The sequence below is a fragment of the Ovis canadensis genome, chromosome 21, assembly GCF_042477335.2.
Source record: "Ovis canadensis isolate MfBH-ARS-UI-01 breed Bighorn chromosome 21, ARS-UI_OviCan_v2, whole genome shotgun sequence".
NCBI lineage: Eukaryota > Metazoa > Chordata > Mammalia > Artiodactyla > Bovidae > Ovis > Ovis canadensis.
In genome coordinates, this window is record NC_091265.1 from 58,472,532 (window position 1) to 58,498,410 (window position 25,879).

General features: G+C 47.7%; 1 protein-coding gene across 25 annotated transcripts in view; it reads left to right on the forward strand.

The window, feature by feature from the left end:
• Positions 1-7,028: 7,028 nt before the first annotated feature.
• MARK2 (microtubule affinity regulating kinase 2) overlaps positions 7,029-25,879 on the forward strand; it is a 55,972-nt gene continuing 37,121 nt past the window's right edge. For 8 of the 25 annotated variants that reach the window (XM_069566063.1, XM_069566067.1, XM_069566065.1 and 5 more), the window contains exon 1: positions 7,059-7,702. In XM_069566063.1, coding sequence (XP_069422164.1) covers positions 7,649-7,702 — 54 coding nt within the window. In that variant the 5' untranslated portion in view covers positions 7,059-7,648. Of the gene's footprint in view, positions 7,703-24,591; positions 24,650-25,879 lie in introns of all 25 variants that reach the window. The other 17 variants (XM_069566068.1, XM_069566073.1, XM_069566075.1 and 14 more) reach the window with 10 other exon arrangements.

The window sequence follows — 25,879 nt, forward strand, 5'->3', positions numbered from 1 at the left end:
AGTCCATGGGATCATAAAGAGTCCATGCACGCATGGCATATAATAACAGAAATTTATTCCTCATATCTCTAGAGGCTGAGAAGTCCAAGATCAAGTTGCCAGATTCAGTGTCTGGCGAGAGCCTGCTTCCTGGTTCATAGACGGCTGTCTTCTTATCATGTCCTCACACGGTGGAAGGGAGCAGGGAGCTCTGTGGAGTCTGTTTCATAAGGGCCCTCGTCCTGGGACTTCCTGGTGGTCCAGTAGTTAAGAATCCACCTGCCAATGCAGGGGACGTGGGTTTGATCCCTGGTCCAGGAGCTAAGAATCCACAGGCCGCAGGGCAACTAAGCCTATGGGCCTCAACTACTGAAGCCAGAGCATTCTGGAACCTCTGCTCTGAAACAAGAGAAGCCACCTAATTGAGGAGCCCACACACTGCAGCTAGAGAAAGCCCACGTGGCAACAGCCCCTCGAACTGCAATGAAGACCCGGCACAGCGCGTCCAAAAATAAATAAATGTTTTTTTAAAAAAGAACTCTCATCCCATCCCTTCCTGGCCTAATCGCCTCCCAGAGGCCACACCTCAAGTACCATCACCTCAGGGGTACTGTTCAGTCGTGCCTGACTCTCTGCGACCCCACGGACTGTAGCACGCCAGGCTGAGGGACGCTACCTAATGACTCACCTGATTCATCAGTGAAAGAACTGGGGCCAGGATGGGCTCTCTCACATCCGATTCAGGGTTGCTGTTCTGGGAGGTGGGAAGAATACACTAGAGAGATTGAATAGAAGCCTCGGGAGGCGAGCTAGAGTCTGCCTAGTAACGATAGCAGCCCACACACAGCACTGGCTGTCCACCCGGCTCTGTCCCAGCATGTTTCATGTATTATCTCATTATTGCCTCACAAGTCAACCCTGTGAGGTAGGTACTTTTATTATCCCCATTTAACAGATGGGAAAATTAAGGCAGAGCAAGATTGAGAGGCTTACCTAAGATTACACAGCCGCTAAAGAGCAGCCTGGCAGCAGGGGCTATGCGTTTGCTCACTACCCCCACACAACCTGCCTCTCATGGACTCAGAAGACTGAAGTCCATTCCCATGTTCCTACTCCCACTGGCAAGGGACCAAGCTTCTCTAGGCTTCGATTTCCTTCTGAGTAAACCTGAGGAAATAATAGTGCCTCTCGCTTGTAAATGTGATTAAATCCACATAGGACTCAGTGTGGGTTAGCTCTGAGAAAAGGCAAGGCACCTGGGAGTTCCTGTCCTTGTGTAGCTCACATCCTGGTGGAATAATGGATGTATTCCATTCCCTCAATTCTAAGATGCACATTTCTCCATACTCTAATCTCTGAAATGTCCTAAATTCAATACGAAAAGTGAAAGTCACTCAGTTGTGGCCGACTCTTTTTGACCCCAGGGACTGTAGCCCACCAGGCTCCTCTGTGCATGGAATTCTCCAGGCAAGAATACTGGAGTGGGTAGCCATTCCCTTCTCCAGGGGACCCTCCCAACCCAGGGATCAAACCCAGGTCTCCCACATTGCAGGCAGATTCTTTACCAGCTGAGCCACCAGGGAAGCCCCAAATTCAATATGGTGTATGATAATAATGCTTCCCTGATAGCTCAGCTGGTAACAAATCCACCTGGAATGTGGGAGACCTGGGCTCGATCTCTGGGTTGGGAAGATCCCCTGGAGAAGGAAACGGCTACCTACTCCAGTATTCTGGCCTGGAGAATTCCATGGACAGAGGAGCTTGGCGGGCTACACTCTGTGGTGTCTCGGAGTTGGACACGACTGAGCAACTTTCATTTCACTTTCAATAATGATAAAGTGCATGATGAAAGTTCAGAGAAATCAAGAGATAGTAAAGCTCAGTGAGATGGGAGGATCTCCGGTGAGTCAGAGGGCATGCATAGGTCTTGCCACATCCTGTCATCTAACTCTTGACTAGAAGGCAATTCTGGGCTGCTCTCCTCACCCACAAGGTGGCCTGCCTGGAATGGACAAGTTCTCTGGCTCCCCTGATTGGGAAGAGAAGATGGAGGACAGTTGCAATGGTTCACAGGGGTGAGAATGCAACTCTCCATCCAGCACTTTGGGCTCCCCTTGGCTTTTCCTCTCCTGGCTGCGGGAGGAACTGCTACTCTAAACCGCTGCGACTCTGCAGCCGGGAATCTGTAATCCTTGCCTTCTCCAGTGGGCATCACAGCGGCCCTGGAGCCCTGCTCCTGTTGGCTGACTTCTACCTGGTCTGGGGCCTGTGGGAGATGCCTTTATTCTTGCATTGGTTTTCACTTGTTCAGGTTGGAAAGTCTGGAATTATCCTTAGCTCTTCTCTCTCACATATCTCCTAAACCAATCCGTCAAAAAAATCCTTTTGGGGACCGCCCTGGTGGTCCAGTGATTAAGGCCCCAGCTCCCAACGCAGGGGGCCTGGGTTGAAGCCCTGGTCAGGGAACTGGACCGCGCATGCTGCAGCTGAAGATCCCGCATGCCTGCCGCAATGGAAAGTTGAAGACCTTAAATAAATAAATAAGTTGTTGTTTTTTTAAAATTTAAAAAGAAAGAAATCCTGTCGGCTCTATCAATCTTATTAATAAACCACTACTTCACTGCTGCTGCCTTGCTCCGAGCCATGGTTATTCCTCACCTGAATTATCCTAAAAGCCTCCTTCAGGGTTTCCAAATTTCTGCTCCTGATTTGGCCCTCTACTCTATTCATTTTTTAAATAATTAATTATTTTTAATAATTAATATTTATTTATTTGGCTGTGCCGGGTCTTAGTTGCTGCTCTTAAGATCTTTAGTTGCAGGACTTGAACTTTTAGTTCTGGCATGTGGGATCTAGTTCTCCGACCAGGGATCAAAGCCCTGTCCCCTGCACTGGGAGCTCGGAGTCTCAGCCGCTGGACCCCCAGGGAAGTCCCCCTCACTCTACCAGCAATCTGGCAACCAGTCAGACTGAGTCACTACAGTGGCTCCCCACCTCACTCCAAGGGAAAGTCAAAGCAGCGGCCCACCAGGTCTGGCTCCACATCACCTTTGACAAACCTAGACATCGTATTAAAGAGCAGAGACATCACTTGGCTGACAAAGGTCCATCTAGTCAAAGCTACGGTTTTTCCAGTAGTCATGTATGGATGTGAGAATTGGACCACAAAGAAGGCTGATCACTGAAGAATTGATGCTTTTGAACTGCGGTGTTGGAGAAAACTCTTGAGAGTCCTCTGGACAGCAAGATCAAGCAGTCAATCCGGAAAGAAATCAGTCCTGAATATTCATTGGAAGGACTGATGCTGAAGTTGAAGCTCCAATACTTTGGCCACCTGATGTGAAGAGCCAACTCATTGGAAGAAGACTCTCCTGCTGGGAAAGACTGAAGGCAAAAGGAAAAGGTGGCTGCATAGGATGAGATGCTTAGACAGAATCACTGACTCAATGGACATGAACTTGAGCAAACTCTGGGAGATAGTGGAGGACAGAGGAGCCTGTCATGTTGCAGCCCATGGGATCACAAAGAGTCAGACATGACTTAGCAACTGGACAAACACAACCTCCTACTCACCCTCATGCTCACTCTGCATCAGTCTCACTGGCCTCCTTGTTCTTCAAACAGCCAGGCCTGCTCCTGCCTCAGGGCCTTTGCACCCTCTGCTCAGAATGCTCTTCCCCCAGATAGCTGCAGAACTCCCTTCCTCCCCTCCTCCAAGTCAGCTCAAATGTCACCTTCTCAGTGAAGCCTGCTGCTGCTGCTACTAAGCCGCTTCAGTGTCCGACTCTGTGCGACCCCACAGACGGCAGCCCACCAGGCTCCCCAGTTCCTGGGATTCTCCAGGCAAGAACACTGGAGTGGGTTGCCATTTCCTTCTCTGATGCATGAAAGTGAAAAGTGAAACTGAAGTCGCTCAGTCGTGCCCGACTCTTAGCGACTCCGTGGACTACAGCCCACCAGGCTTCTCCATCCATGGGAGTTTCCAGGCAAGAGTACTGGAGTGGGGTGCCATCGCCTTCTCTGAGTGAAGCCTGCACTGAGCGCCTAATTCTGCAACTTGCTTTTCATTGATCCCCCTTAGCTGACTCGAGTTCCTTTTATTTGGGGGGGAAGCACTTAATATTAACTACTATGTTTGTTGTCTTTCTTTCCCCAGTGGAGATGTAAGTTCCCCAAAGGTGGAGATCTTCGACTATTTTGCTCACTGATACACCTGAAGAGCTTAGAACTGTGCCTTGCACATATTAGGTGCTCAGCAGAGATTTGTGAATGAGTGAATTTGCAGATTAGAGAGAGGTAAATGTGTGGCAATAATTAATCTTTGAGGAGATTAGGTGGGTTCAGGGATATGAGAAGATGATATTTGAACTGGATCTTGAAGTATCAATACATCCCGAATTCCAGATGACATAGGTGATAGGCAATTGATCAGCCTGAACTGACTGGCAATTGAGCGGAATGAAGGTGAGAGAGCTCGGTGGCAGGGCACGAATTACAGGGAGGTGTCAACCAGTGATATGTAACTAGAGAGGATATTCACAAGGTTGAGGTCAGATTGTATAAAGTTTTCTTTTACTTTCTTTTTTTTTTGGTTGTGCCACTTGGCATGTGGAAACTTAGTTCTCCACCCAGAGATCAAACCCACATCCATTGCAGTAGAAGCAGTCTTAACCCCTGGGCCGCCAGAAGTCTTGGGCAAAGTTTTCAACGCAGGCTAAAGTCTTCTACTGCCAGGACCAGCTACAAAATCTGTGGGGCCCAGGGCAATTTGAATAGGCAGGGGCCCCTTGGTAAAAATTTCAAGAGGGGTAACAGTAGAGCATTATATCAAGCTTCAAGTTTAAGGCCCTTCTAAGAGTGACTTTGTGAGACTGCACAGGTCATAGGCCCACAAAGTCAGCCTGCCTAGCCCGCAAGGGAGCTGGTGAAAGCCTTCTAGCAGCAGAGCTGTAATTGGAGCTGGACTTCAGGAAGATTATTCTGGCTTGTCTGGTGGGGCAAGTTGGAGGGAGTCTAGGTAGGGAGACCGGTTAGGCAGCCTTGTGAGGAAGAGGAGAGAATGTAGGATGGGGGCAGGGGCCAAGGGGCAGAATACAGGGATGAGAACTCGAGGGGAACGGAAGCATGCAAGAGGCAGAGCGAGCGCAGTCAAGTCTCCTGGGACAGGGGCCAGGGAAGCCCGCTGAGGGCAGCGCCATTTACTTCTCCAACCCTTTCCCCTTTTTCCTTACTGCAGGGACCCCAGCCTTTGAGGCTATTTCCCCGCCCAGGATTCAGCGGTGAGTCTCCCTTTGGCCACCAGAGGGCAGACTATTCTCATGGATTTTCCGGATGAATTTGGGGTGGGGGTGTGTCCTCCGGCTTCACCTCTTCCTCTTTTTCCCTCTCACCTCCTTCTGTGTTTCTTCATCAGCTTCTTCCTCAAGGGCTGGGTGCCTGAATGGAGCCGAGGTGGAGCATGGAGCGGTGTCCTGGAGTCCCACGCATTTATTAGGACTGTAAGTCATACCTGTTGCCTTAGGAAGTGCGTTCATAGCTACCTCTCATTGCTCTGTCTGGCTGCCTGTTTCTCTGGTTGACTTAGCCAAGGGTTCTGCTCAGAATGCTGGAGCTGGAGTTGGAAGTCAAGTGTCAGAGGTCCAATCCACACTCTTTTCCTGCAAGCTCTTGGGCCTCTCTCTGTACCTTCTGCAGACTCGCTGCTTGAGGTTGGTCTTTGGGTCTTGTGGGGATTCTGGCTTCTGTCTACCTTAAACTGCTGTTGAACCTAGGGTAGCTTTGAGGGGATGGTTTTCCAACATGTCTGGGGTACAATGGGTGGGGACAGCCAGAGGAATCACACCTGCCAGTCTATTCACTGTCCTTGGTGAGGTAGCCTAGGGGGAAGTGAAGAGTGAACTTGGATTGCCACATGGACTTCCTGTTAAAGTAAGAGGCTCTCCAGAGATGAGAGGGACCTCAAGCTTATGAATAGTGACCTCTATTCATTAATAGGAAAACAGGCCCATAAAGGAAAGGAACGTCTCCAGTTGTTCATTCTTTGTGCCATCCTGAAGAATCCTCATTTTTCAACCAGTTTCTCTCTTTTATTTTCCCCATGAGTTTCCTTGTTTTAGAAGGGATAAGTGAAATGTAATTAAAGATGAGAATGTCTCTCCTGCCCAACCTCAGAGGGATATTTAAAAAGGGAACTGGCATGACTCAATATTGCCATAGTGCAATGCCGTTTTGTGCTATTTTGAACAATTAGAAGACTTTTTTTGAAAGAAGAAAATAAAAAAGGTACAAATCCAAAGATATTATTTAGAATGTCATCACGGGAACAAAGGCATGGATTCTTTCAAGATAGGGACATTGAGGAGCTAAACAGAGATATTATGTGATTTTTTTCCCCAAGATCCCATTGCATTTTCACTGCAAAGAGCTAGAGGTAGAATGCAGGGTTGAGGGAATCTCTGAAGACTTTGGCAGCTGGGAGCCAAGGACGTTTACCTGGTGTTTGCCAGGGACCTTGAGAAGCCCTGTGGATTAGATGTGGGGTACACGGATAGACAAATAGAAGCCAAGATGGACAACAACAGGTGATGAACGGTAGGTAGACAGGTAATAGACTAACGCTGCATCTGACAGGTGACTCACATGTTGATAGTTAGGCTGGATGATAAACGAGATGTATTTAATGAGCTGACTAAGAGGAACGGACACACAGATAGGAAGTTGCTTTAGAACCAAACGATGTCAATACCAGGGCTTAACAGTTTTATTTTCTACTTAGTCAAATAGTAACACGCACACGTGATCTACGCTCCCTGGTCAAGATTTGCAAATACCCGAAAACTGACGGAAAGAAACGAAGAGTCAGACTTTGGGTACCATCCGAGGGAATGACCCGAAGCTCGCCCGATCTCGGGTGTTGCCGGAAATGGCCGACGACCGCCGTCCGCGGCGGGGCGGGATGGGGGCGTGGCCCGCTCCCAGCGCGCGGAGAGGCTTCGGGTGTTTCCGGAAACTGCCGAAAACCTGCTTGAAGTGGGCGGGGAAAGGCCTGTAGGCGTGGCTGGAGTACCCGGAGTCTCTTCGTAGATTTCCGTAAACAGAGCCGAAGCTTGGTCTTCGGAATCGCGGAGCAGCGCGCGTCCCCAGGATTACCTTCTTCGGGTGTTTCCGGAATTCACCAGTAGTCGGTGGCTGGGAGGAGAAGGCGCGCCTCCCTCCCGTTTCTAGCCGCTTCGGATGTTTCCGGCTGCTGCCGGCGGAAAGAGCCGAGGACCGGCGGTGGTGGCGGCCATGTTGGGAGCAGCAGGTCCGGCGGCGGCTGCCTGTGTGCCGGGCGCGGAGCAGTGCCGCTGAGGGCAGGGGAGGAGCGAGGCAGGCGGCCGGCTGCGGCGGCAGAAAGTAGGCGGAGCGGCGCGGCCCGGCCGAAAGGCGGCACGGCCCAGCCGGGGGTCGGGGGGGTGCGGTCCGGAGCTGCTCGGAGCCGGCGCGGCCTAGCCCGAGCGGCGCATCCCCGGGCTGGCGTGAACGGCAGCCCGGCCTCCCCGCACCCCCGGCCGGGGCCCATGCGGCGGGTGCTCCTGCTGTGAGAAGCCCCGCCCGGCCGGGCTCCGCGCCTTCCCTTCCCTCCCTTCCTCCAAGCTTCTCGGTTTCCCTCCCTTGAGATACCGGCGCCATGTCCAGCGCTCGGACCCCCCTACCCACGCTGAACGAGAGGGACACCGAGCAGGTAAGGAGCCCGGAGGGCTCCCCACATTCTTTGGCTGGGCCCCTGCACCTTGCAGAGCCTCCTCCCTCCTCAGCTCTCTTCGTGCCCCGGCTGCCAGCCTGTAAGCCTCGGCTGCCCTGTCATCTGGCTCCTGGCCCCGTACACCTCCCTTCCGCGTCCTGTCCGGGGACCCACCTCGTCCGGACTCCAAGCTGCACACTTGTCTTTCTGCCGACCACCCCCCTCCCCCCGGCCCTTCTCCCTTCACCGCCCTCCTGCGCTCTTCCGTGTTACCTCCCCAGCTTCCTCTTCTCTTCCCTTTTTCTCTCAGGGGCCTTTTTGGTCTTCCTCCACCCACGCTGAAAGCAGCCACCTTCCTGCTCCTAGACCAGCACCCTGCGATTCGCCCCAGATCGTTGTCCACCTCTTCCTCCATCCCTCCAGCCTCGCTTCCCCTCTGCCCGCACCGGTTCTCCCAGTCCCAGTTATCACCCTCAGGGTCCTTGCCCCGGACTGTGACCTCGATCCCTGTCCCCTGTCAGTTCCCCGGCTTTTTACCCTGCCTCCTCCTGTTCCACATTGTGCTCGCCCTCTTGCTTGCAACCCACCAGCTCCACCCTCATCACCTTTCCAAATCGCTCGCCTACTCTTTGCTCATCACTTTCCCTTCTCTTCTCCAGGAGCTCCCTGGTGCCTCGCGCTGGCATTTGTTGCTTCCGTGTTTCCCCGTACAGCTGTCATGCGCATAGTTTTCCCACAGGTTGTCTTCGGGGTTCCAGTCTTCACTCCCTTCACGCTCCCGAGATCCCTCACGTTCTCTTCCCCTGGGGCTTGTTTTTTTAAGTTTTGGCTTGGCCTCCTGTTTCTCACTGCGAGTGCTGTACCAAGCCTTCTCCCTGGGCTCTTCCTGCGGAGGGAAAGACTCTCTATTTCAGCCCTGCTCCATTGACACCACCTGTTGCGCGGTCCTTTCCCAGGCCTCGCTTCATCCTGGTCCTCCCGGTTCTGTCTTCTTACACCATAACACAAGCCGGGCCGTTATGCTTTCCTGTTTCTTCACTCAGGACCCTGTCTCTTAGTATCTTCCCCTTTGCTTGTTGCCTTCCCGTTTCTCTGCCCTCACCCCATCTTTCTTAGTACCATTCCTCTTGATCAGGATTGCCTTTCATCTCCGTGCTCTTTGCCAGCCTTCTTCACATATTTATTCCCCCCACGTATGCCCCTGTCCATCCGCTTGTGGTCGGCTAGCCTTTGTGACTCCCAGGGCCAGGAATTTTGCATGCTGGTTTCTTGAGCTGCTCCCTCTCCCCTCATCCTGGCAATCACTGCTATCATTTGTCACCCAAGCCTTAGCCTTTCTGTGTCATCTCACCTTGCAGCCGAGAGGCGTCCACTTTCCCCCCGTCCCCTTTCTTTCACCATCTCTGGTGTCCCTTGCTGCCTGCTCTGGAGAGTCCTCTGCCTGTCACACCTTTCCTGGTGGAGAACTTTACTAGGCAAAAAAAAAAAATTAACTTGAAAAAAGAGCTCTTCACCCCTGGGGCTTGCAGTGCTTTTTTGGGTCCTTTTCTCTTGTTGCATCCATTATGTTTTCCTCTTGTTCCCTTCTTTCTGACTAGTGCAATAGAACCATTGTTATATTCTCTTGCATATTAATACCTCTTGCATATTAACATTAACATCTTAAAATAAATCTTTCCGCTTTTCATTTTTCCAGTGTTTTTCTCTTTTGTTAGCCCCTCAGTCTCTGTCATCTGGACAGTCAGGACCTTAAGAGGAGTTCTGGATAAGTTTTTTCTGCAGTGGTTGACCCTTTCATAATCTGTGGACGGCCGGACTGCTTCTAGGGGGTGAAACAGGTTGAGAGGGAGAGATGGTTGAGTTCCACTGTATCACTGGGTTTGGCATGGGACTGCGGTCTTTAGAAACAGGAGCATGGTCTCCATCTCAGTCTTGCCCTCAAATGCCAGCTGTTTCTCTTCTTCCTGGGAACCACTTTCTCAAGGCCCTCTCGAGGTTACGTATCACAACCTTTATTTAGCACATAAACCCTGCTTAACCAGAGGACTTTCCCAGACTGTTGAGTCTGAGCTGGTAGGAGGAAGCCAAGTGACTGACTGGCACCCGCAGGCATCTGGGGCGTGGCAGTGGAGTGCCTACTCTCTCAGCAGGGCTGTGGGGGGCATTGTGTTCAGCAGAGCAGAGTAACTGAGTGCCTCAGTGTGCTTTCTTTGTGTTGTTTACTCGGTGTACATGTATTCTTGCCACGGTCTTCTTGTGATGTGTGCATTGATTTCCTCTCTTCCCTTCAAGCCTCACACACACCTGAGCATGTTGCAGGAACCTGGTGCTTGCCTCCCACCGATTTTATGATAGCCGAACTCTGTGAACCATTTGGGAATGTAAGGTGCTACTTGATAACTTTGTCCAGAGAACTGGCTGCATACGTTGTCATCTTGCTCCAAATTATGAATTACTCATCCTGTTTCCAGTCTGTGGATTTAGGTTCCCCCGAGCCACTTCATCGCTTCTGCTGTTATTCTCAGGGTAGTCCCACTACGGACTTGATATTAAGTCTTCGCCTTGAAAAAACAAAGATTTTGAAAAACCTTACAAGCAGATGTGGTATTTTTTAAAACAAGAAAAAAAAATGTAACAGCTCTTCGAGTCATAAGGCCAGAGAGGCCTGAAGCACTGGCCTCTTTTGGACTAGATCATGCTACCAGGTGAGACCAGTAAGCTCTTCTTGGTCGTGTTGTGAGTTTAACTAAAGTGGTTGTGGTAGAATCCTTAATGTTGCGAGATAAAAAGCAAGGGATGTGGTTGGGTTGGTTTCTTTCCCCCAAAGGTCCTCTGTTACCTTACTTAGATTTAAATTATTTAAATTGGTTTCACTGAAAAACAGGTAAACAAACTCTGCTGGTTGTCTTCAAACTCCAGTCTCTTCTCGCTCTTTCTCTCCCCCTTTCTTTAAAACATGTGGCTGATGAGAACCTGTTTCTAGGAGCTCTTTGATCACATCTGAATTAAACACACATAGACCCAGAGAGAGAAAATGCTGAAGCATAAAAATAAACCTGGTGTTGCAGAGACATTGCCTGCTTGCTGTCGACTCTGCTTCTAACAGTGAAAGGAGGAGATGAAAGTTAAGCCCTGCCGTTATTGTGATTTTTGTGGCACCTGATTGCAGATACGCTTTTTCACAATCATAGACTCTTCTGTTTGCAGAAGGAGGGTTGTAACCTGGGACTGGTAGTTTGGGGCATCTGAATCTGTGAGCTGAGCTTTCTGTTCACTTTTCCAAATGGCTCTGTTGGCCTGGAGGCTTGGCAGCAGTGGAAGCAATCAGCAGGATGACTGTTTGTCTTCCAGCCAGCAGCAGCAGAAACAGGCAAGTGCAGAGGGGTCCAGCGTGCAGTGTCCACCTGCCGCTGGCGAGAGCTTTCTGGAATGCCTGGTGGAGGCCTGCATGGCCCCAGGCCTCCCCCGCCTCTGGGCCTCGGGAACCACAAGGGAGAGCTCCTGCAAGAAAGAAGGAGGCTTTCACTGCCAGCCCTGCCTCTGCCTCTGCGCCTGCCCCTCTGCGGTGGGCGAGGGTGGGGGCTTCTGTCGTCCTTCCAGGGAGTGAGTGGCATTGTTTATTCTCTCAGATGATTCTGGGAAGAGGAGTTTGGAAGTCTGGGTGAGAGAGCAAATCTAACTTTCAGGATCCTGTAAAGAACCACTGAGCCACTCCAAACACATAGCTAGCTCACGGCTCCCAGGGTTGATTCTGCCTGAACGTTTCGCTGAATAATCTGGTTTTAGTGTTGTCTCGGCGAGAGCTCGGTCCCCTCTCGTTTCACTCCCTGTCCTGCAAGCTGTGCGGCAAGACCTGTGCTCTGGGTGATGGCTCTGACCTCTGCCCTTTGACTCTGGCGGGGGCCCTTGGTGGTGCTGCCTTCTGGCTAGAGGTGTGGGTGCATTTCAGACCATACAGTCTTTACTGTCTGCTTTACCCCTGGAATGCGGAAAGAGGCCTGGTTAGAGCAAGGACTCCAGTGGACCCTGCAGTTCACAGAGCCGCCATACTACAGCCTTCGCGCCTGGCCAAGGCAACTCCCTGGTAAACTGTAATAATTCCTCTCTAGTCTGTGGACTTTGGGAAGCAGCTAAGAAGAGGGATACAAGGCAGTCATTGAGATTTGCCCTGCTTCAGATTACACGGTGACCAAAGATTGGGCCTGATTTTTTTTTTTTTTTTTTTAGCATAAATGTCTTAAATAGAGTTGGTGCCTGTGAGGTAGGGAGAGACTGAGAATTTGTTTTCTGAGAGGTTTGCATGGTTAGAGGTCTTGGGAGTCAAAAACTTTCAGACTATACTGCTTCCCCTTTGGACAGAACAACCTCATTCTCAGTGGGCACTTGACCAGGACTAAGCCATGCCTTCATGAACTCTTTCCCACTGAGCACTTAGCCACCTGGCTGGCATTTCTCTTCTCCCAGGAGCTTCCATGACTCTTCTACATATGTATTATGTCGACCTGTATGAATATTTTATGCCTAAAGTGCAGCTAAGCCTCAGACTTTGTGGCCCATTATCGACAAGCGAGGTGGGGGCTGGGTGCCACCCTTGGCCCCGTGATAGCATCTCTGCTAAGTGGACTCCCCCCCAGCAGCACTTTGAAGCCCATTAATGGATTGGGATGAGGCAGCCTCAGCAGATGGAGAGCGCGAGGAGGGCGGTCATCCTTCATTCTCCGAGGCTGCCTGATGAGGCTCTCCTGCAGCCAACCAGGTCTGGCCCCAGCTCCCTCCGCTTGGTTAAGCTGAAGACTGACCACTAGGCCTCTTCTTTGAGAGGAGTTATGGAAAGCCTTTGGTTCTCTCTTCGTCATGGTGATGCTGCCGTTATTTGCCACTTTCCTGTCAGAGCCAAAATTGAGAGGGATGTGGAAAGGGTGGGTGGAGTTTAAACCTGGCCCTTCCTCCTTCAGCAGAAGTTCAGCAAAATGACAAACCAGATAGGTGGCTGGGTTTCCTTTTCTCCGTGGTAGATTCCAGCATTTGTACATTTTGCACTTGAAGCTTGGATTCTCCGGGCTTTCTCCCAGCCTTCATCAAACAGGCGTGAGTCACTGAAGTGTTATCTATGCAGGTTCCCTTTCAGTCTCAGCAATGGGAAGAGTAAACCTTTACAAACCCGGTGGGGGAGGAAGCCACCCATTTCCCACTTGTGGCCTGGGAGGAGGCCGTCTGTCCCCATGTTAACTCTGAAAGTTCCCGTCACTCCGCCACCACAGCCCTCTCAGTGTGGGCTATGGAGTTTCCTTGCCTTTTTTTTAGACTTTAAGATGGTACCTCTGGTTCTGAAAAACCACCAGGAGGAAATCTGGCCCATTGATTTCCAGTTATCAGTTGGAGGAGGAGGAATCCCCGGTCCTTCCCTTCACTAGAACTGCCTCTGCGTTGGGCTGTGTGAATAAGCTGGCTCCCTTCATCTGAACTTCTAGAGGGTTTGAAGCTTCCTTGGCCCCTGTGGGGAGTGCTCCACTCATTCCCCCTTACTTCATTGGTTCTTTCTCATTAGAAAAGGGTGAGTGCTCCCTAAGTTGCTTCAGTCATGTTCTACTCTTTGCGACCCTGTGGACTGTAACCCGCTGGGCGCCTCTGTCCACAGGACTTCCCAGTTAAGAATACTGGAGTGGATTGTCATGCCCTCTAGGGGATCTTCCCGATCCAGGGATTGAACCTGAATCTCCTGCATTGGCAGCCGAGTTCTTTACCTCTAGCGCAACCTAGGAAGCCCAGGAAAGGGCAAAAACATGTACCATTTCATCTTGCGCAGCAAACTAGTGACTTTAGGCTTACAGAGTCATGAGAGTCACAAGTAGGTAGGAGGGAGGGTGAGGTGGACCCTTGGCTCGGTGGATCCTGGGGACAGTGGGGGAGGGGAGGGGTGGGTTCAGTGACTGGCTGCAAGCCACGTTTTTCTTTTTAACATTTGGAAGGCGGAGCAGACCAGCGACTTCTCTGTAGAACCAGTCAAGCTGGTTTTGAACCACCTCGTCCTGTTTTCCTCTGTGCTGTTTGGGAAGTTGGCGATTCAAAGATCTGCCTCCTCTGGGCTCTGCTCACTGAGGCATGAGTTTGGGTGATGTCTGTAAACAACCCCCTTCCCTCCCCTGGTCTCTGAGCTGGGCCTCTCCAGTGAGTGGGCTTTCTCCACACGCCATGCTGCTTTCTCTTGGGCACCTTTCACCAGCATCTCGAAGGTACAGCTCCTTTCCTTTGCAGTTCACAGCTTGGCAGAAGGCCCTCCACCTGGCCAGGAGGTCTGTGCTTGGCTCCCGGTCTGTGGACCTGGAAGGGAATCTGGACTCCTGCCTCCTGGCTACTGTGACCTGGCTGCTAAATCCAACCAGACCCCAGACCTTTTGGATTGGTGCATAGGAACTGTCTGTCCAAGCCCACTGGAGAAGAAAAAAGGAGAGAGAATAGGTTTTGGTCTTTGGCAGTTCGACAGGTACTTCAGCCATGGGGAACCGTTTGGTTGTCCTTGGTGGAGGTACCTGTAGGAAGCGTGGGAGACTTCAGTCACCATGTGCTGGCATTTCCTGAGCACAGGAGGGAATCCGTCTCAGGGAGGAGACAGTGCGGCTGGACCGCCAGTGCCGCTGATGTGGCAGGATCGTGTCCTCAGTCTCCCACTGAGACAGCCCCCAGGCCACGCCTGCTGGTTGGCGAGTGAAGCCACCTGCAGGCAGCGCTCTAGCATCTGGCCTTGGCGTGGCTGCAGTGGTCTCGTGGTCTCTCCCAAGCACCGTGTGACTGAAGGGTTTTGTTGTGGGTGCTGATGATCCAGTGTGCAGGGCACCCCCTTTTTCTCACCTCTTTAGACCTTAGGGCCTGCTGGCTTTCCCTCACCCCCTCACATCCCCGCCTCCTCTCCACAGATGGCCGCGTTTTGATTGTCTTTGCACGTAGCATTGGCAGTGTCTGTGGCTTGCTGCTTTGCTTTGCCCACAAAAGTTTGAGGTACTGGTTCTCCAGTCACAGGAAGTGGGGCCCCTTGGGCCCGTTTGGCCTAGCGTAGCATTCTGATTGAGTTGACTTTATAGCAGAGTTGAAAGGGGATCCCAGCGCCTTTGGATTTCCAATAAACGGTGTCGCTGTGGTCAGATTGGGTGCTACGGCTAGAGTTCCTGAGCTGGAATCTTGGGACAGGCCTCGCTGTGACCTTGAGCTTACTCTGTCCCTATGCGGCTGTTTGTTCTTCTGTAAAGAAAAAGGGGTTATAATAGTACTGTCTTGGAGGTATAGCTGTTGTGAGCGTTAAAAGAATTAACGAATATAAAGCGCTTAGAATAGGGCCTGACAGGATATAAAAATTATTGTCATCATTGTTTCAGTTGACCAACTTAATGAATTTTGTCCGTGTGTGTTGTGTGTGAAGTCGCTCATTTGTGTCTGACTCTTTGCGACCCCATGGACTGTAGCCCGCCAGGCTCCTTTGTCCGTGGGATTCTCTAGGCAAGAATACTGGAGTGGGTTGCCATTTCCTTCTCCAGGGGGTCTATCCTGACCCAGGGATCAAACCCAGGTCTCCCGCATTGCAGGCAGACGCTTTATCCTCTGAGCCACCAGGGAAGCCTGGTCTGAGCGCCATGCAACTCTAGGTCGCTAGAAGGGAAATACTTTGAATTATCTCTGTTGACTGGGGTTCCGTAGGTGCTTTTCTTATGATTTCTGAGTTTAAAAAAATTTTTTTTATTTTTAATTTTACCAGTCAGCTATCTGGAAGAAAAAAGGATGCAGTTGGAGAGATTTAGGAGGAGAAGGGGATGGCAGAGGTTGAGATGGTTGGCTGGCACCACTGACTCGATGGACCTGGGTTTGCGCAGGCTCAGGGAGTTGGTGATGGGCAGGGAAGCCTGGCGAGCTGCAGTCCGTGGGGTCACAAAGAGTTGGAGCGATTGAACTGACCGATTGGAGAGGTTTATATACTTTTGAAAGCACTTTTTTTTAAAGTTCATGTATTGACAAGATACCAATATTGGGCAGCTTTATTGATTAAAGGAAAAAGAAACACACGACCCTCTGCTGGTCCGTACTTCTGTGTTGTGAGTCGTGGTGGTGGTGGTGGTGGTAGGTGTGCAGTCTCTTCATTGGCTGGAAGGCCAGATCTAGCCCCTGGAACCCCGGCTTTTCTGAGTTGCTGGGATCTGGGTGTTAGAGGAGGCCCCACCTGGTGCCTGGATTGGATTTCTTTCCTCATGTTCCTTTCTTCACGAGCTGTGTCTGCCCTTTGGCAGCAGGAGAAAGCTCCCTGTTTCTCTTGAAGACCACATGGGAACCTAGCAGCTGGTGATTTTAGGTTCCTTTTCCACTAGCCGAGGGGCCTGCAAGGGCAGGTTCTTGTTACCTTTGTTGGCTTTTATGAAGTGAGAAGAAAGCCTCCCTTTGGGAACCCTGGGAGGGTGACAGCCATTTCTCAGCCATTCCTGTGGATTTGTGGACTTCGAGTCTTGAGCCGAGGTTTTGGTCTCAGTTGGCTCCTGTTGATGTTCCTCGCTTGCGCCTCTAGAGCCTAAATGCCTTAGCAAAGCAGCAAGTTGCTTAGTTTTTTCACATTGCCACTGTGGCGCGGAAGAAAGGTAAGTGTCTCTGCTGCAGGGCTCATCTCAGAATATGTCTTTCACTGCATTTTCCGCTTCCTTTTGACCCTCTGCTGGCTTGTCTCACTTCCTTTTTTTCTGTTTGGTTGCTTTGAACTCTGTCCCTTCCTTGTCACTGTCCTTCCTGGGTTTTCATCTCCGTGTCGCTCTGCCTCACCTGTTTGTACGCCTCTTTTGCGGCCTGGCTCAGAAGGGGAATTTTGATAGTCTGAGATCTCCTTCATGTATAGAATCCCAGAACCACCCCATCCTTTCTTTCTCCTATTCCTCTGATTTGTGTAAAGTTAAGAGCTCCCTGCTTTGGAAAACATTTTCTTTTTTTGTCTCTGGAGCCACTTTCCTCAGTGAAGCCTGACTTGGCATCCCAGTTTCCCTGGTGACGGGGTCTAAGCTAGTTCTGGGCAATCAGGAATGCCAAAACTCTAGACCATGTCTTGGGAGAGATCTGAGGAGGCACTTAATACTTTTGGTAACACTGTGTTGGTTCTCAAAGTGTAGTCTGGGGACCCTTGGGGCCCCTAAGCCCTGTTTGGTGCTATACAAAACCCAAATAATTTTCCTTGTAACATTAATGCTATATTTGCTCGTTTCACTCTCATTCTCTCCCCAGTAGACAGTGTTTTCCAGAGGCTAAGTGATGTGTATTGACGTTATCACTCTTGGCTAAAAGAGTAGGTGCTGCTTTTCTTTTCTTTTTCAATGTGTACTGCTGTATTTTTGTTTTTCCTAGAGTTTTTAAGGTAGTACTTTAAGGTGTAAATATGGAAGTTTTTGGTGATGAATTCATCACTTCTTCTGTGCTGTTATTAGCTTTCTGCAGTATACCTGTTGTAATTTCTGTACACCTCATTATTGTCCAATAAATAGTTATTTTAAAATCCCAACATTTTCCTAGCACCTTTGAAGAAACATGAGAAGTAAGGATAACTTCCAGCACCTACTTGTAAAAACTTTGGGGGAAACTAATAATTCTTAAAATTATAACTTACTTTAGCCTCAATTCTATTTTATTCTAAAATAGAGGAAAATTCATAGTATTTTTCTTACATTTAAGGATGAATTGTTGGCTTAAAAAAGAAACGTTGGAAGTTTTGCTTTCTCAAACACAGCTGCTAGCTCTGTTTACTGCAGTTAGAAATGTATCAACAAGTGAAAGGGAGGGATCTACTCTGAAGAAACTTGGCAAAACTGTAAACAAGAAATGAAAAAAAATTTTTAATGAAATCATAATGAAAGATACCTTCTCATCTTTATAGACACTAATAATGTAGCTTATTGTGTGTGCTTTATTTTTAGTGTTTTCATGTAGTATTAGAGTGCTGGTTGGCTTTCCCTGGTGGCTCAGACAGTACAGAATCTCCCTGCAATGCAGGAGACCAGGGTTTGATCCCTGGGTTAGGAACATCCCTTGGAGAAGGAAATGGCAACCCACTCCAGTATTCTTGCCTGGAGAATCCCATGGACAGGGAAACCTGGCAGGCTACAGTCCACGGGGCTGCAAAGAGTCAGACACAACTGAGCGACTTCACACTGCAGCTGCCACTAGAAGGGTACCAGTTACGTTGCAGCTTCATTCAGGAGCAGTCGTCAGAGATTAAAGAGAAAGAAATTACGCGTTTTAAGTGTACATACCACAGTCTCTTTAAAATCCAAAACTTGTTCCAGCGTTTCCAGCTAAAAATGCCAAAGTCACTGAAGCCTCTTACAGGATGAGGTATTGCTTTGTCCAGAGAAGCCCACTCAGTAGCTGAGAGACTGATAAGTTTTGAACAGCTGGGATTCCTGAATGCACACTGGATGAAAAGTCGGTAAAGTTCGGGGCAGTGCCACTTCATGGTACTGTGTTGTTGAATTAAAGATTCAGCTGCAAACATGAAGACTGAGTTAATGTCTTGTTTATAGAGTTTTACTTTCACCTTAGAAATGAGCAGATATATAGGCATGGCTCAACTCGTATCACCACCACCTATACTTCAAAAAATATTTTCTCTTGTGGGAATGCTCAGCAACAAAACACAAGTTGTGGTAAATATGCAAAGGGTTGAATGACTTTTTTGGCTCTCACGGTTTTTCCTGGAGCAGCTTTGTTTCCAGTTGCATTGTTGGTACAGAAGCAGCGAGCAGCAGAGAGAACTGCTGGCGCCGTAACATGAATCGGGGTAGGGGCACCAAACTCTGCTGGTGGTAGTCATGGACTTCATTCTACGCGCTTGTGGTTTAAAAAAAAACAACTCATTGTCACTGAAGAATGTCCTGGATGAAGCACTGAAAATTGTGTTTGGTGTTTTGTTTTTAATTAAATCTCAGTCCTCCAGTAAAGGTCTCTGATATTCCAAGTGATGAAATGCAGAGTATCCATGGAGGATTACTGCTCTTTACCACAGTCCAGCTGTCTGGGGAAAATGCTCTTGTGTGTTGGAGCCGGCCCAGCTGAGCAGATCATTTTTACTTGAAATAACAATTGATGGACAAACTATAGTTATTCATGCGTCAGTGTTTAGTGGACATCTTGAAATTGAACAGAGTGAGTCTGTCGTCATTGCCGGTGATAAAATTCAAGTTTTCAAGCAAAAATTAGAATTTTGGAAAACTTGGATTTGTCACACTTTTTTTTGATGAGATTGGTGGTAAGATTAATGGAGTATGATTTTTTGATATTGTATGAAATCCCAGTATTTGGAAATTCTGCATAGTCAGTGAAGGAATATTTCCTTGGTTCAGTTCAGTTCAGTCACTCCGTCGTGTCCGACTCTTTGTGATCCCATGGACTGTGAGCCCCAGGCCTCCCTGTCCATCACCGATTCCCTGAATTTACTCAAACCCATGTCCATCGAGTCAGTGATGCCATCCAACCATCTCATCCTCTGTTGTCCCCTTTACCTCCCACCTTCAATCTTTGCCAGCATCTGAGTCTTTTCCAGTGAGTCAGCCCTTCGAATCAGGTGGCCAAATTATTGGAGTTTCAGCTTCAGCACCAGTCCTTCCAATGAATATTCAGGACTGATTTCCTTTAGGATGGACTGGTTGGATCTCCTTGTTATTTCCTTGGTTATCAGTTATAAGTAGGTAAAAGAGCAACTCAGTGCAAGGTGACCAGTGGATTTTAATGTAAAAGTACATGAAAGATTCATGTGATGAAATCTCAGATTGCACATTGCAACTAGCCTTTAAAAACAACCACTTGTGGAGTTTTGGTCTAGTATCAAAGAAGAAAATCCTCAATATTTGAAAGGCTGTTAAACTTCATTTTCCAACTACACATCTGTGTGAAATGAGATTTTTGTATCTTTCTCCCAACCTACGGAAACATGCTGAATGCAGAAGCAGATGCAAGAAATCTCTTTCGTTAAGCTTGACATTAAAGAGATATCTTGGAGTACAAAACAGTGCAACTGTTGTTATGAATTTCATTTTGTTTTAGAAATAGTTTCTGCATTTAAAAAATGGGTTATTTGTGTAAACAGGTAATGGGTTTGTTGTTATTTTAAATGAATAAAAATACTTTAAAAATCAGTTTCAGTTTTTAATAAGGTTACTGTTGATAGCTATGACCCACATAAACAAAAGATCTTTGCAGTCCTCCATACATTTTTTAAGAATGTGAAGAGTTCTTGAGACCAAAAAGTGAGAGAAACCTTTGTTGTAAACAAAACCTGAGGTGACTGTTCCCAGTCTTGGGCTGGCTATCTGCGATGACTTCATAGGGAGCCCTTGTTTGCAGTTCCCAGCCCCTGTAATCATGCCTGCCTGGGCCTCAGAGACTTTGACCCGAGTGAGCTTATTTCCTCCTCCTCCTTTTTTTTTTTTTTTTTTAATAAATTTATGTGTTTTAATTGGAGGCTAATTACTTTACAATATTCTATTGGTTTTGCCATACATCAACATGAATCCTCCACGGGTGCACACATGTTCCCCATCCTGAACCCCCCTCCCCCCTCCCTCCCCATTCCATCTGTCTGAGTCATCCCAGTGCACCAGCCCCAAGCATCCTGTATCATGCATCGAACCTGGACTGGCGATTCGTTTCACATATGATGATATACATGTTTCAGTGTCATTCTCCCAAATCATCCCACCCTCGCCCTCCCCCACAGAGTCCATAAGACTGTTCTATACATCTGTGTCTCTTTTGCTGTCTCGCGTACACGGTTATCCTTATCATCTTTCTAAATTCCATATATATGCATTAGTATACTGTATTGGTGTTTTTCTTTCTGGCTTACTTCACTCTGTATAATAGGCTCCAGGTTCATCCACCTCATTAGAACGGATTCAAATGTATTCTTTTTAATGGCTGAGTAATACTCCACTGTGTATATGTACCACAGCTTTCTTATCCATTCGTCTGCTGTTGGACATCTAGGTTGCTTTCATGTTCTGGCTGTTATAAACAGTGCTGCGATGAACACTGGGGTACGTGTGTCTCTCTCATTTCCTTCTTCTAATATATACAGCATTGGCCCTGTCAGGTGTTTGATTGTTGTTTTATCTGTGGTTTGTTTATTTCCCCCATTTTTTTCTCTTCATTCCCTGACTTTTTTCTTTTTCTCGTTTTCCCTTTCTCTTATTCGTAATTTTTCTCATTTTTTGTTTTTCTGTTCTTTAGTTTGTTAGGTTTTTTGGGGGGGAGGTCTGCCATTGTGTTTTGATTGCATTATAAAAATGAGTTCATCAAGTGGACTTCCTTCGGTCTGTGTGAAGTTGTGGCTTGGAAAATACTTTTTTTTTTTTTCATTAAAATTAAGTAATGTTTACATGTAATGAGTTTATTAATGTTCTTTAATTAAATGAATGGAGACATTGGTAGGTATGATTCATAGAAACAGAATCTTTTGGGAGATTCAGGTTATTTTTAATACTGCAAAGACTTTCTGAAACCAAGAAGTGTAAGAACCACAGTTGTAGACAAACCAAGTTAATTCTTCCTGGCTTTGTTCGTTTGATTTCTTGGTAATTTCATAATTCCCAGAACCTTTTTAGTCCTCACTGTACTCACAAAGGCACTTGCTGCCTTGATTTGCTGTCGTTCTATCTGAGAAAGCTGGTTCTCTGTGACCAGAGGGATTTTGACTCAAGTTGGCTCATCTCCTCCTATGAATACATAACTTTGACCTTATGAGGGTTTTTAAACAGTTAAATTTTATTTCTTTTAAATTTTGAACTTTGAAGAGTTAACAAAAATAATCCAAAGTTTTTGTATGTTCTTCACCCAGCTTCCCCTTATGTTCAATTCAGTTCAGTCACTCAGTCGTGTCCGACTCTTTGCAAGCCCAGGAATTGCAGTACGCCAGGCCTCCCTGTCCATCACCAACTCCCGGAGTTCACTCAGACTCACGTCCATCAAGTCAGTGATGCCATCCAGCCATCTCATCCTCTGTCGTCCCATTCTCCTCCTGCCCCCAATCCCTCCAGCATCAGAGTCTTTTCCAATGAGTCAACTCTTCGCATGAGGTGGCCAAAGTACTGGAGCTTCAGCTTTAGCATCATTCCTCCCAAAGAAATCCCAGGACTGATCTCCTTCAGAATGGACTGGTTGGATCTCCTTGCAGTCCAAGGGACTCTCAAGAGTCTTCTCCAACACCACAGCTCAAAAGCATCAGTTCTTCAGCGCTCAGCCTTCTTCACAGTCCAACTCCCCCATCCATACATGACTACTGGGAAAACCATATGTTGACATCTGATATAACCATAGAACATGTATCAAAACTGTTAGTCAGTCTTGGTATCCTTCTGTTAACCAGACAGCTTCAGATCTCATCAGTTTTCCTGCTGGTGTCTCTTTCCTGTCGAGGATCCAACGCAGGAACCCATACTGCATTCAGCTGTCACGTCTCCGTAGTCTCCTGTCCTTTCACGTCTTCCGTGATGTTGGCAGCTTTGGAGAATGCTGGTTATTTTACACAGTGTCCCTTATTTATGGCAGTGCTCATGGCCTTGTGCTTTGTGTTTTCATTGTGGTCAAATATGGGTAACAATTTACATTTTTAAGTATATAGTCCAGTGGCATGAAATCCATTAACAATGTAGCCAGCACCACTATTTGTAGAACTTTTTGGTCATCCCAAACAGAAAATCTGTATCAATAAACAGTAACTCCCCATCTTTCCCTCCCCCAGCCTTCGGTAGCCTTTTTCCTACTTTCTCTGTGAATCTGTTTGCTCTGAACACTTCATATAAGTAGAGTCACACAGTACTTGTCTTTTTGTTTCTGTCTCGTGTCACTTAGCATAATGTGTTCAGGGTTTCATCCTTGTTGTAGATTTAATAATTAAGTTTTAAAAGTTAACCTAGATTTTACTATGATGATATGTATTAACTTGATATGTTGGAAGGTAGTTATTAATACACAGTTGTAATGAGTTCAGTACTATATTTTAAATGAATTAATAGATTAACGTTTTCTCAGTTGAAGTTATAATACAGTAGCTCTAATCCACATCAACAAAATCTGTTTGAGGCCCTTAGTAATAGGAGCATGAAGGGTTTTCCAGGAGTGTGAGAATTGCTGTTGTAGACAAGTAGGGAGTTGACCATCCCTGTGCTTGATTGGCTGGTTACTGCCGATGACCTCATAATGAGCCTTTGTTTTGCAGTTCCCAGAGTCCTGGCTGAAATGCAGAAAGGCACTTGCTGCCTTGGTTTGCAGTGTATCTAGCTAAGGAAGCTAGACTTTAACCAAGTTTGGCTCATTTCCTCCTCCTAATAGGGGCATTTTCCTTTTTTTTTTTTCATTAAAAAAATAATTTGGCTTACTCATTATGACAGTAGTTTGTGTATTTTAAGCTTATATATTGGCTATTGGTCAATTCCAGATTTGAAAACTGCAAAGCTTGCATAGCCTCTATCCTTGAAAAACCTTGGTACCCATGATAGCTGAAGGCTGGTCGGCTCCAGGCACCCACTAGGGCCAGAACCCCCAGCAGTCTGTTCTCAGGGTGGCTGCAGAGCCTCCACACTCGGTTCCTGTTTCTTCGTAGCTTAACTCTTTGTTGGCCCTGTTTCTTAGTGAACCTTGCCTGCCAAACCCCACTTTCATGAAAGTGCTTTGCTTTCTCTTGGAAGAGGTTAAGTGGATTTATGTATGTAACCGCGTGTGGACTTTTATCTTTGCTTGATGAATCTTTAAGAGATACAGTTGCAGTAAATATATTTCTAAACTACTATATTGTTTTCTATCTTGTTCTTTTGTTTGTATTCATTCTCTCAATGAAGCACCTCTCACTTTTAAAAGCTTCTCTTAGTACCACTAATAGTAGACCTTTGGGCCTCCTCTAATAGTCACTTGGATCAGCTTTAAGCAAATCTGCTTATACTCATCTCATTTGCCCAGGATCACTTCTCATCAGAATCATTAAAAAAGTTTAATCAAGTGATTACCTTATATCAATTTGTGTCTACATATAGACTTGTGGGATTATAGCTCTATTTCCCACCACTCAGCAAGTCCCATAATCCTCTGCTTTTTACACAAAGCATATTTCTTTTCGGATACACATGTGGCTTTCACTTCAATTCCCAAAGTGAACTTGATGTGCTTTTTTTCTCTCTCTTCAGCCCCTGGTCTGTATGGAAGACAGACCTTTGCTTTCAAAGGAGATTTGTTCGCTCTGCTAGCTAAGGCAGTGATGGTGCCTCCTGGATGGCCCTCTAAGTACATGAGTCTGTTCCAAGTGGTTGGGAAACTCTTAAAGGCAATAGACTGAGTCTTGAAGAGGAGACAGTGCCCCCACCCATTCCCGCGAGGTGCCGTTTGCTCTGAGGCTAGTGTCTTTAGCTGCCATATCATAACAGCCAGCATTTATTGAGCGCTTTGTCCCAAACGCTTGTTTAACTAGCTGTTTTACATTCATTAACTCATTCAATCTTTGTAAGATAGTAGATCTTATTATTTTCCCCACTTTGCAGATGAGGAAACAGAGGCCCAGAAATGTCGAGTAACTGTTTAAGGTAACAGACTCATGTAGCCCAGAGTGTTTGTTGGTGTTAGAACAAGACTTTCCTGACCATGAAGAGCACTTTGGCTCTGGCTTCACTTGTGTCCAGGACTGGAAGATAGATACCTCCAGACTAGCTCCCAGTCGGGAGCTAGTGGTCTCTCTGCCCTCTGAGGCCTGTTGTAAAGAAGGCATGGTGTGGAGGTGCAGCTCTCTGGGTTTAGCTCCCTTGTCTTAACAGCTTATGGGAAACTTTTTTTTAACCTTACGATTTAATCCTGGCTTCCGATTTTCCTGTTCATCTCTTCTCGTCTTCTAGAATTCCAAGAACCTCTAGAAAAACCGGAGTCTTAAGACCTTAAATTGGTGACCAGCAAGTAAGTAGCCTAGGACAGTTTGGATTCTTAGATTTGCCTGTCCTGCTTGGTAGCACCTCGCTCCTGCTGCCCCCACCCCCACAAGAAAACTTTTGTTTGTGGACCTTAACTCTGTTTTATCCTTACGAAACTAATATCTTCTTTTCACATGCCATTATGTACCGGTTCCACACGCAGAGGCCCAGAGCTGCTTGCGTTGGGCCTTGACTGCCAAGGTCATGGAGCGCTGTGGCTGGCAGTGCCAGGACCCGTGTGTGTGTGTGTGTGTGGGACTTGCCGGTTCAGTCCTGGGAGCTGCACTCTGGCCGCCCCGCTGCGTCTCTATCCCGTTGCTTGTGTAATGTGCCGCTACTCCCTGTTTGCCTTTGTCAGTCTTTGGATCACTCCTGTCTCCTGAAACTCTGCCTGTGGTCCTCCTAGATTTTAGGAGCCGTTTCTCAGTGAGAGAGAATCTCTGGGATTTCAGTTAACTTGAGTTTGTAAGTTTGTGGTATGATCTACTTGCATGTCACTCCTGGTATGATAGTGCCTTTTCTTTTATCTTGTTAAAGGTTTTGATTTTATTAACTAAATTCTGAAATTTTGAGCTGATTTTTTAAGATCCCAGCATGGGGCAAGGGTAAAGGGGTGGACTGCTGCCTTTGATTCAAGCATCACACTTCCCCACTTGCGCCCCTCTTGCTGCCCCTAGTAGAAGGAGTTCAGCTGTGTGATTGTATTTGTGTTCAAACCTGTTTCACTTTTCTAAGATCATGGTTATGTGCCGTTTCTACGTTATTTTAGAATCCATCCTTTTGTTACAGGGAGAAACCGCGGTCCATGTGAATTATGGTAAGAAGCGCGCCCTGTTAAATTTTTGAGTGGCTCTCCCCCGCCCCTCTTCCCGCCGCTAGCACGTTTTTATCTGTCCGCAGAGGTGGCTGCTGTTCACACACAGGTGTTCTGTAGTGATGCGGGCCACTGCTTCCTTGGAGAGCACATGGCGGTGTTCTCTCGCTAATGAAAAGGCTGTCATAATGGGTTAGGTCCTTAGGGGCTCTGCCCTTCTGCACTTGTATTCCCAGGGAGAAGAGTCTCTCCCTTAATTACCGCACCACGCTGGGCAGAGAGGTGTGGCTGCTAATTGATTAGATGGCCGTCGTTGGCGTTGGTGTGGAACTGTTGGGTGGTTTTGTTTTTAAATAAAACAGGTGTGAGTCAGGTAAGCGTGTTTTGAAGAGACGGAGATGT